Source organism: Marmota monax, unplaced genomic scaffold (genome assembly GCF_021218885.2).
Source record: "Marmota monax isolate L192 unplaced genomic scaffold, Marmota_monax_Labrador192_F-V1.1 WCK01_AAM20220418_F8-fsc00140, whole genome shotgun sequence".
Lineage (NCBI taxonomy): Eukaryota > Metazoa > Chordata > Mammalia > Rodentia > Sciuridae > Marmota > Marmota monax.
Window position 1 is genome coordinate 2,872,326 of NW_026694256.1, and position 12,455 is coordinate 2,884,780.

The 12,455-nt window shown below is 32.0% G+C and overlaps 1 protein-coding gene across 10 annotated transcripts in view; it reads right to left on the reverse strand.

Annotated features, from left to right (window-relative positions):
* The window catches only part of Tbc1d32 (TBC1 domain family member 32), a 206,970-nt gene that overhangs the window by 176,952 nt on the left and 17,563 nt on the right, over positions 1-12,455 (reverse strand). For 7 of the 10 annotated variants that reach the window (XR_009228837.1, XR_009228836.1, XM_058586252.1 and 4 more), the window contains exons 4-7: positions 11,684-11,861; positions 6,644-6,712; positions 2,858-2,983; positions 48-126 (exon numbers count right to left, since the gene is read on the reverse strand). Coding sequence is in view for 8 of the 10 variants with exons in the window: in XM_058586252.1 (XP_058442235.1) it covers positions 48-126; positions 2,858-2,983; positions 6,644-6,712; positions 11,684-11,861 (452 nt within the window). In the remaining 2 variants the exon portion in view is untranslated. Of the gene's footprint in view, positions 1-47; positions 155-2,857; positions 2,984-6,643; positions 6,713-11,683; positions 11,880-12,455 lie in introns of those variants that run through there. The other 3 variants (XM_058586255.1, XM_058586253.1, XM_058586256.1) reach the window with 3 other exon arrangements.

The following is a 12,455-nucleotide window of genomic DNA, read 5'->3' on the forward strand; positions in this document are numbered from 1 at the left end:
CTGCATATAAGAGAAAAAAACATTTTTAAATGATTTAATAAACATACCTAAGTTTGTATAAATTTCCTTGGTCATATACAATGGTGAAAGTGTAAATGTCTGTGCATAGAATTTTAAAATCCGGTCCTGGAGAAATGAGACAGATGATCTGCATCTAAGATTGTCACAAAACTTAAGATAAAACATTTTTCACATAGTAAAAACTTACCAAAATAAACCATTCAGAAATCTACAAATATGTATATGAAAAAGAGCACACTCTTGTGTTGATAAGCAAAGAGTAAAAATGATAAAAACTAACAGCAAATAACAAAAAATATAAATTATCACAATATCTGGGAATAGTAGGTACTGACATTGGAAGGTAAAGTGGGAGGAGAAAAGTTAGGTTTGATAGAGGAAGGTACAATGGAAAGGTGCCAGTAAACAATGAAACAGAATAGGCAATATTAAATTTTAAAAGACCATGCATTTCCAAATCCAAGATTTGTTTTCTAAATTGTTTACATGGGTAGCTTCACATTAAGGATTCTTTCTTATAATTGTGTCTATTCCCAAGAAAACACACTTTTTAAAATTTAACATTAAATTCAAAGTAATAACATGTAATATAAGGTAAAGTAATTAAATGAGAAACAGGCATATTTATAACAGTGCCTGACACTAGTAGGGACTTAAAAATATTAGTTATTATTATTTTAATCATACTAAATTAAATATTATGATGAGATTAGTACTAATAGTGAAATCCAACTTCCCATTAAATAAAAACATAAAGTTGCCTCAAATTTTCTAATCAAATAATCTAGGGGGAAAATTAATAGTCTTGTTTATATCACTTAAGAGAATATGCATACAAGAATAGTTGCCCAAGTGACTAATGATTTCCAATAATCCCAAGAAATTCCTTCTCAACACGTTATTAAATACTTTGGGAAGTCTATTTTCATAACTACAGCAATAGATAAGTATCCGTAAAACTTTTAAACCACTACAGACTTTACTTGGTTATGTTTAAGAGTCCTTTAGGATAGGAGATAAAAAAACAGAATTAAATTTAACAATTTAGATCAAGCAAAAATTTAAAATGAAAAGAAACTTATGCTTTGTTTTCCTCAAAATGATTAATTCTACTGACATTTTTCCTCCATAACAATTATTCAATTTTCTTAATAAAACTGACCCTTGCCGTTTAATAATCTATAATGGTTAAATAAAACAACTTATACTAACTTTGCTATGTTTATAAAGTTATTATAAAGTTACTAAAATAAAAAAAATCTATTCTGCCATGATTCTTTGTTAAGAAAGGGGAAAAAATAGCAGGGAAAGTTACAATTGCATTTCTTATTAGAGAGCCTTTAAATGTTAAAGCCTTAACATGACCCTAAAAATATCTTTTTTTTCTCCCTTGAAGTTCTTGTTTTTACAGAAGTCTATAATACCCTCTGGTGTTAGTAAGTTTGAACTGCATCCAAGTATGAGGTAAACATCTTTTTTCTCTGATAAGAATAACAAAGATGGTTCCCAAACCACTTCTGTTTATCAATTAATTATTATTAATAATATAATTAAATATTAATGTCCTTAAGCTGATAAATGTGTTAAGATACCTTATATTTCTCCATACTGTTTACTGTCTGTGCTCTTTACTAGAATGCACATTCCATAGGGGAAAGACTTGTTCTACCTTGTTCATGGTAAATTACCAGCATCTAAACTGGAATGATGCACTGTTATAGTTTAGATATGAGGTTTTGGCTCAAAGTCCATATGTGAGACAATACAAGAAAGCTTAGAGGTAAAATGACTGGGTTATGATTTTTAACTGATTCGCTTTCCTCCAACCCACTCTTCTGCCATGCTATATTCTGATACACTTTGGGCCCAAAGCAATGGAGCCAGGCAGCTATGAACTGAGCCCTCTGAAACTTTACGCCCCAAATAAACTTTACTTCCTCTAAAATTGTTTTTGTCAGATCTTTTGTTCATAGCAGTGAAAAGCTGACTAAAACATGCACACTGTATATATTCAATACAAATTCCTTGAACAAATAGAAAAATGTTGCTCTTATGGTAATGCCTTAAATTCTATACAAAAAACCATACCAATTTTTAAAACAAAGCTTTCTTCAACCCATCAATATGAAGAAAAAGACCCTATTATTTAAAAACTCCAATTTGTATTTAATCCTGATGCTTGATAAGTCAGGATTTTTTTATTCACATTATATCACTATCTGTAGAATTATAGCACTTAAGATAAGCTTACTTTTCATCATATAATAATTTGCATTCCTGAAAAGTCATATGCATTTTGATTTTTGCAAAAATCAATCTTATCTCTACTCTCCATTTTATAATTTTAGGGATTTTCTGACATTTGCTTTATGAGTAATTTCAATTTATTTTCTAACCTCTAAGCTTTATAATTTTCTGGCTTCTCTGTTTTAGACAGCCTCCAAATAAATGCTTAAATGCAGGAGGAAAATCATATGAACACTTTAGAATCTATCCTGATTAATCACTTTAAGTTCAAAATTTCATTTATCATGAGCCCTTAAAATATTAATCTTAATTCAAAAATAATAACCCAAATACTTGGGTATCTTTCACAGGATAAGACAAAATACACAAGATAACAGGATATTATTTGGCAATGAAGTATGATGGCGACCATACTTTGAATCTAATTATTAAGTATTAAGTTAATTACTGAAAAAGAAATTTTGACAATCTGAAAAGCTGTAACCAAAATTCCATAAATATTTGTGCTATCAAAAAAAAAACTCCCACATTCCATTTAGTTCTAGTTGGGAAAACAGGAATTTCTAAAAATATTTATTTATTTTCTTACACTAAACACAGGATCAGGATCTGAAAGACACAATGTCAATTTTTCACAGAGAGTAGTCCAATTTTCACAGTTCAGGACATCAGATGGAGGAGCTGAACATAATGTTTGTAAGGCATCATATCTCACCTAAAATTTTTTAAAAGAAAAATTTTTATTAATAGTTAGCCACTAGAATAATTCCAATTTTTCAAGACAATATTAGAATATTATTCAAAGCCAGAATCTGAATAATTATTTTAAAAAGCCATTTATGAGAAAATAATACACTTTTATCAGGTAACTCTTGAGAATTAATTCATTTTGTAAATTAATCACTAATCAAGGGAGGGAGGGTGCTGTTTTGTACAAAGAAAATTTAAACACTAACTGAACTAGGAGACTTAGATCTCACATCTAAGTAGAATAGAAAGAAGAAAAGTGGTTGAATCAGAATCACCAATGCAATGTTTTATTGGCCTCACCCCACAGATTTTCCCAATTCTAGTAAAGTCCACACAGGTGCTTCTGCAGTTGAGGGCTCTGATTTTAAAACATTTCCTAGATATGCCCCTGGTGACACACTTCCATTCCAGAACATGTGAACAATTCTCACAAACAATTCATTTGAACTTTTTTGTGCTAGACCATATTTTCTGACCTTCTAACTACTGAAATAGGGGGGAAAATTTTGCAATGGAATGCAAAATTGAATTTCTGTATTTTCACAAAAAGTTTGCTTTGTAATCAGTCTTCTCAAAATCCAATCAGAATTCACTCAAAACAGTATGACCCAAGGGACAGCAGCAGAGAATAGCTCCACTCTGATGATGACAAACGGGGCAAAGCATCTCTCCTATTCACACTCCAGCTAACGAAGAATAACACAGTAATTCCAATCTAATCTTTAAAATCTGGTCCTTTCCCAACTGAAAAACTGAAGCCTAGTGAAGTCATAAGTGAAGGCGAGGCATCAGAGACAGGAGCCAAATTAAGACATTCACAGCTTTCTAGATAAAAAAAAATACAGAATACACAAGTATCTGAAAATATCTATATACTCATATGCAATAACTCCTAAATATACTTTTATTTCTGACAAGCATTAGGGGAATGTGAAATTTTAAAAATTAAGAATTCATTTATAATGTTAAGTAGTATCCTCTTTTCAAAAAATTTTAGAACAAAATACTATTAAGAATTTAGTATTCCAGAAGCAGAATAAAGATTAATGAGCAACTATAGATTTCAAAGTAATCCATTTAAACAGAAGAAAGTTAAGATTTATCATATAAAAGTCAAATCTCATTTCCAATATCTTTTCAAACCTGTTATTTACTAAGATCCAAGAAATAAAACAATGCAAAATGCTGAACAGAAAAAAATTATTCCTCAGTGATTTTTTAGAAAATTTCAGTGGGAGTAAATAACAATACATTTCATTTAAAATGTAAAGTTTGAAAAAAATAATTCATTTCCAAAATTAGAACTAAATGGCATATACACAAAAGTCTTAGTTAAATTTTTTTAAATATCCTATTGTATTTCTACTTCAGATTGACTTTCAAATGAAATAATACATCATAAAGAGCAGATAAAATCTCTTAAGTATAAACATAACTCAATATACAATTACTTCTTCAAAAAATTTAAGTTGTCAAAGTCTCAATACAGGGATTGGGAAGATATTGGTCAAATACAAAATTTCAGTTAGAAGAAATAAGTTCAAGAGATTTATTATACAACACTGTGACAACATAAATATGTATTATTTTCTTGAAAATCACTAAGCAGATTTTAACTTTTCTCACCAAAAAAATCATAATACATACATTCATGAGATCAATTTTTTCACTATTCAGTCAATATATACTTTAAAACATGTCACACATGATAAATATAAAATTTGTCTATTAAATTTTTTTAAATGTTTACTCACATTTTCTATAAATAAAAAAATCATGAAATAAATTAATTCCTAGCAAATCAATAACTAAAATATTGCATACAAAACAACAGTAAAGGAACAATTTAAGGACAATTACTCGTAACTTAATTTCTTACCAATGAAAACTGGGGGTAAAAAAAGATTTTCTCTAACAAACCATGACAACTTTTTAAAGAATATCTGCCTTATTCTGTGACCTTTTATTCCAAAATTGAAGTTTACTAGTGATATTAGCCTAGAATTGATCATAACAATAAATAAAAACCCAGCCTCAAGAGAAAGAACCCAGCTGCTGACTGAAATCTAGTATATTATAAATATGTAATATCTGATTTTCTTCTTTCTCTAGGGCTTTGAGATGTAGTATTAGGTCATTTATTTGTTGACTTTTTATTCTTTTAATGAATGCACTCAATGTAATAAACATTTTTCATAGTATTGCCTTCACAGTGTCCCAAAGATTTTGATATGTTGTATCAGTGTTCTCATTTACCTCTAAGAATTCACTGGAGAAAAGACAGTGCATTCAACAAATGGTGCGGCAAAACTGGATAAAATCCATATGTAGCAAAATGAAATTAAACTTCTATCTCTCACCTTGCAAAAAAATCAACTCAAAGAGGATCAAAGACTTAGACACTAGAACAGACCTGCAGTCAGTTAGGCGCAAATCTTCACCATGTTGGCCTAGGATCTGACTTCATTAACAAGACCTCTAAAGTCCTTTTCTTCTCAGCAAAGGAAACAATAATGTGAGAAAAGAGCCTACAGATTGGGAGAAAATCTTTATTGCCCCTCCAATAAAGCATGAATCTCTAGGATATATAAAGAACTCAAAAAATGTAACAGCAAAAAAACAAATAACCCAATCAATAAATGGGCTAAGGAACTGAACAGACACTTCCCAGAAGAAGAAATACAATCGATGAACAAATACATGAAAAAATGTTCAACTTCACTAGCAATTACAGAAATACAAATCAAAACTACTCTAAGATTTCTTCTCACTCCTGTCAGAATGGCAATTATAAAGACTACAAGCAACAATAAATGTTGGCAAGGATGTGGGGAAAAAAGTACACACATACATTGCTGGTGGGACGGCAAATTGGTGCAACCATTATGTAAAGCATTATGGAGATTCCTCAGAAAACTTGGAATGGAACCTTCATTTGACCCAGCTATCTCACTCCTCGATCTACATCCAAGGGACTTAAAATCAGCATACAACAGTGATGGAGCCACATCAAATGTTTATAGTAGATCAATTCACAATAGGTAAACTATGTAACCGACTTAGGTGTCCTTCAATAGATGATTGGATAAAGAAAATGTGGTATATATAGTCAACAGAATATTACTCAGCTTTAAATAATGAAATTATGGCATTTGCCAATAAATGGATGGAGTTGGAGCATATCATGCTAAGTGAAATAAGCCAATCCCCAAAAAACCAAAGGCCAAATGTTTTCTCTAATATGCAGATGCTAATTCACACTAAGGGGCTGGGGTGGGGGACACTAGAAAAGAATAGAGTTACCTTAGATTAGGTAGAGGGAAGTGAAGGGAGGGAAGGAGACAGGATGAGGGGATAGGAAGGATAGTAAAACGAAACAGAAATGACATTATTGCTTTATGTATATGTGTGGCTGCATGACCAATGTGATTTTACAACATGTACACTCAGAAAAATGAGAAATTATATCCCATATATATATATATATATATATATATATGCACTATCAAAGTGCATAAATGCAGTCTACTGTCATGTATAACTAATTAAAACAAATTAAAAATTTAAAATAAATAAATAGATATATGGTATCTGACTAAATTTTACAGCTGTCCTTAAAACTTACCTCTTTGGGTTGCCCAGGATCCAGCTGGTCTAAAATCAATTGTAATTTTCCTTGACAAAATTTGTAACTCTGTAACACAATCAACAGAACACACAGGAATTCCATAGACTTTCAGAACTATTGCTATAAATGATTGTTAACATAATTTCCAGCACAGTATGCATTCTGAACAAAAGAAGAGATTTATCTATTTTGACTTGGCAGCAAACTTGGAATCCTGTTTCCCGAGGTTTTAATGAGAATTCAATGTCCCAGTAGAACAGTGTACCTTCCTGTATATGACAATTATTATTTGATGAGCAACTGCAATGTGTAGAATATTATAAGATAAAAAAAAGCATAACCAGAATCTTGTATACCCAGAACTGTGCGATGAACAAAACAGAAAAATAAAACCACATTAATAAAAAGGCACAAATAGTACCTACACATAGCTATAACCCTGCTTGAACTTTTTGTTCCCTTTCCTATGCTTTTCTTAGCATTTTTCCATAGTTCTTTTGTGAAAAAATTCCTGAAGTAAAAATTAACATTTAGAAAAAAGTTCATAGAACATAAGCTATTTTGAAAGAAAAAGTCTTTTTCCCTAACACAGTTTAAATACACATATTAAAAGATCTCTAAAAATAACAAAAATAATATCAACAATTGTAATTTCATATCTATTATGTAGCAAGCACTATTCTACCTCAATTTACAAAGTCTCTGAAATATGAGAAAAATGAAAGCCAAAGAGGTTAAATCACTTCTCCAGGTCACAAAATTATCAGAAGGCACATTCGCACCTATATTAGGGCCCTCTCTCTTCATTATCTATGCTATCCTGAGGTGTTCTTACTCAGTTCTTTGACTTTGAGTAGATCATGATGATCCACAACCATTTCCTGGGGTACAGAGTGCTTGCCTAACTCAGTGTGAGGCCCTGGGTTTGATCTCCAACACCACAGGAAAATAAAGCATAAACTTTAATGCTTATGTAGTTGGAATAGCCTCAAACTACTTACCCCTTAAGTTATCTTCTTAAACATAATTACAAAATTCTCTTTAAAATTATTTTTAAGTAATGAAATAATTTTTATTACATGAGACATCAAAATGAGTCTAATACCTATCTTAAAGGTGACCTATGCTATAATCTTTTTTATATTATTGTTTGTAAGTTGACAGACATAAATATACAATTGCAGTTAACTGTTATGGCAATTTAACTAGCGCAGACAGACAATGTGTTCACATGAACACATTTCAGTTGTTTTAAATATTCCTTTTGGATACATGTCTGTCAGATGCAGGATACATAAAGACTGCAAATAGAACACTCATTCTGGTTTTTTGTAGTCACTTACTTCGTTACAACACATACTGAAAAATATTCACTTTGTTCAATTACTACACTTTAGATTTTAAAAAATTAAATCACCCTCGTAATTAAAATTTACTCTGGAAATTTCTTCTATTTTAAATGTATGGGTATGCAAACTATATAAGCCATTAAACATATAACTGGTCAAAAAATATATCTATTGTTGTTGTCCAAATAATACCAATATAGAAAATAAAAATGATAAATATATAATTATTAGGCCTAATGATAACTCATGCTTTAATATGTTTTGGGGTTTTTTTGGTACCAGAGATTGAGCCCAACAGCACTTAAACACTGAGCCACATCCCCAGCCGTTTTTTATATTTTTATTTAGAGACAGGGTCTCACTGAATTGCTTAAGGCCTCAATAAGCTGCTGAGGGTGATTCTGAACTCTCACTTCTTCTTCCTCAGCCTCCCAAAGTGCTGGGACTACAGATATGCATTACCGTGCCTAGCAACTTCTTTTCTATTCTTAAAAAAGACAAGACCACATAATTCTGATGACAATGATAATAAGCAAATACTATTATAAGGGCTTAATGCATGCCAGATATTGTTCAAAATGATTTCTATTAAATCATTAAATTCTCAAAGCAACCAACCCTGTAAAGTGTGGCAAAAAATAAGGTGAACAGACTTTGGAGGGAGAGAAGCCAGTCCTAATTCAAGATCCATTCCTAACTTAGCAATTCAAATTTAGGCAAATTACTCACCTATTAAGCCTCAGTTTTTCCTGTGAAGAACTAGTAACTCCTATAATGAATATAAAGACAAGCACAGGGACCACTGCATGGCAGTAGCCCCAACAATAGAGAGATAGTAATGACACTTTTAACTTTAAAGCATTGTCTTCAGTTTTAAGCACAATACTAAATCTATTGCTCATTCACATCTAATGATAAAAACCACGATCTCTCCGCTTATTCTTAAATATCCTCCAACATATACTAATACACTGCTGTTTTTCAAAAAATGAATCGAAAATTCATATATATTCAGGTTGCAGATTTTAAAATAATAATGAAATAAGACGTTTTCACAAAATGCAAGTGGTATCAAAATAACAACATCAAAATCATGAATACAATGTTATCCACAGAAAAATTCAGACTTTTTTGAAGTCCAGATCAAGTAACAATTTTGAAGGAATCAGTAAGGTCAGCATTTAATGGAATTGTTACCACACAGAGGCTAGGTCACCTCATTACAGCATGGAAGCTAAAGTAGAAAGGCAAAGGGTGAAGAGAGAATTGTATTATGATAAGCTAGCTGATGGGAAAATGGAGGACCATCTCATCTTAAAGTGCTAATTTAGGGGAAGTTTAGAAAAGCATGGGTAATCATGGACTGATGGGTACCTTCTCATAGGTGGAGGTCTGTGGCCAAAGATGCACATTGTTCCTAATCACCTACTCACAAGATGCTTTTCACTGCAAATCTCAAGAAAAAATATCCTTATTTCCTTAGGCTATTCTCATCACTGATTAGTTTGCTCACAGGCGGTTCCTGGACATATTATACAATGTACCTGCCAAGGTACATTGTACCTACCCAAGGTACCTAGGGTACCTGCCTAGAGGCCCTCTTGTTGATCACTATTATCATGGGAATAAAAAACAAAACAAAACAAACAAACAAACAAACAAAAAACATACTTCACCTGATAATGTGGAAGACAGGGTCATATCAAGATGAATATATGGAGTCAGGCATAAGTTCTGGTCTCAATTCTTGATTTCAGAATGAATGACTATTACATTTTTAAACTCCTTTTCAATTCTTAACATATTCACTCAGCCTCTCTGATCAATTACAAGAAAGTCTCTTTACTGGTAAGTAAAGATATACCCAAATATCTCTTAAGAGTTTGCCCACACTGAAAGAGCTTTCCAGGATGTTCTAGCACTCATACATTTCCTCCAAAAAGTCGAGGCATCCCATGCCTTCTTTTTTTTTTTTTTTTTTTTTTGCAGTACTGGGGATTGAACCCAGGGCCTTGTGCATGCAAGGCAAGCACTCTTCCAAACTGAGCTATGTCCCCAACCCATCCCATGCCTTCTTAATGGGCAGAATTCATTTTCAGCCCAATTAGTCCCTTCTGAAATAGTCATCTTCATAGGGCACACACTGAAAACTCAGATATAACCTGTGGACATCCCAAACAAAGACACAGAAACTTAAAGCATGATGTCTTAAGAATCAAAACAAAACAAAAGATAGGAATCTATTCTAAAATGATGGCTTTATTTCCACCACAGCTTTACATTTCTTCAAAAACCTATGATTCTAACAACTAGAAATAATTTAATATTTGAGAATTAAAATAGCTTAACTCCTAGCTAACTCAATCAAGCTTATTTAGATCTAAATACTTGTACTTCTTGAAACAAATTAATAACGCTCCAGTTTTTTTTCAGTTGTGGTCCAATGTCAGTTTAGTCATACAGTTCACCAAATAAGTTAGCACATCTTTAGTAAGATGGGCAGATAATAACCTGAGTTCTAAAGTTGGGTTTCCTCTCAATTCCAAAAAGTCCTTGATCTGAAGAAGCAGCTCAGCAAATCTATTAAACCACTCATTTGATTGCAATAAATTAAAATCTCTATACCCCACCTTTTTCCAGTTAATCCATCAGCAAGGAATGATTTGGGCATGAAGAAAATTCACAGTCTTGTCACATCTTGCATCACATCACATAACCAACCTGACTTGTAAAGTTCACAACTCAGCACAATCTCTCCTGCTAAGATGCAATAGTAGCTAAAGCACAGCAACCTTTAAGTTCTGCTTCAAATACTTAAAGAACCATTTTTTCCTTCAATCATGAAGTCCCAACTGTGACCAAAACAGACAATTTTTTTCATGTTTCATCCAAACTTCTCAAATCATTTTCTGGAATATGGTTAGGATCTACTTTGTAATTATGTCTTTAAGGTAGAGCTAATTAGGTGTCAATATTTCCCTCCATCAGTTAGGACTACACTAAGGTCAAATAGGCTTTGCAGACAGAGATTGAACCCAGGTCCTCACACATTTCAGGCAAGGACTCTACAACTTAATTACACCCCCAGTCAGACTTCTTGTGGCCTAAAAGTCGATGTGCGGAAGTTCCTTGCACATGGGCTCTAGTCTAGTTTTCCTTGTTTTCTATTAGGGCTAATATAGCCATAGGCCTTTCTCTTATCTTTACTGTGGCCAAATGACAAGGTGCCTCAGACCCTGGTTGGATAAAATGTAAAATCTCAAATATTTTAACACTAAAAAAAGTCTAATGTTTTAAAGGTAAGAATTCATAGTAATCGTCATTTCAGAAAACGTACAGAAGAAATGTTTTATCCCTATCACATATATAATTTAAACTTTAATAAGGATTAATTAAGAATAAGATGTTTGAACTAAAGCTTAATTTGTTTCAACCCTTACTACTAAAAAATCTAAGATTAATTTTTTCACCTCATTAAGAATTATCTCAGACATGACACAACTATTCACAAAACATAATTCTATAAGGTGGTATTTCATGAACTAAATCTTTACTACTAGGTTATTTTGTTCTTTATTTTTCTTCTGAATCTTTAAGTTAGAAAGTATAAAAGCTGGCTAATAAATTTATTGAAGCTAGTGATTATTAAACACCATTTCCAAATATAAATACAAACTGAACAACCTACCTGATTGAATGATGAATCACCATCAGAGCAATTATCTGTGCAGTAACTACTGCTCTTCTCCTTTTGGATTCTTTTCTGCCTCTCCTGACTTCGTATTTCATCTTCTTCAAACTTGTTAATCATAGACTCCACCACTACCATCATAACATTATTCAGGGAATGCATGATTTCTTTATACCTTCAAATTCAAAGTAGTCTTAATAAGAGAAGATTAACAACAGAAATTAAAAGTCACTTAAGTTAAACTACCTGATTATTTTCTCTATGAAAAAAAAAGAAAGCCGCTTTAATGGCACAGTGAAAACAAAAAACTTAATATTTCTTACAGAAAAAAAACAGATATAACAAGAAAAGAATAAAAATTAATAAGGAATCCAAAAAGTGCTATTTCATGGGTTTGTCATCTAGTTATATAAACCAACACAACAAAGTCAAGATATCTCAGGCAATATGTTCTGATGATATGTGTTCAAATTACTAGCAACAAGATAAACTGTTAATAGCCTTACCAAAACTCAAAATTATTTTACACTTCGCCTTTATCCCTGGTCTTATCTCTTTCTCTATCCTACTTTCCTTTATTTGTTCTTCCTTTCTCTTATCCGTACTTCATACCTTCAGGCACAGATAGCCTTACCTAAGGCCTGCTTCAAGACCAAGGTAAGAATGTGGCTGTCTTAGGGTCCTTTCAAACACAAGCTGGAGAATCCATTAACAGGGATGTTAGGAAAGGGATTTCTGAAGATGACAACAGTTTGAACTGGATAACTTC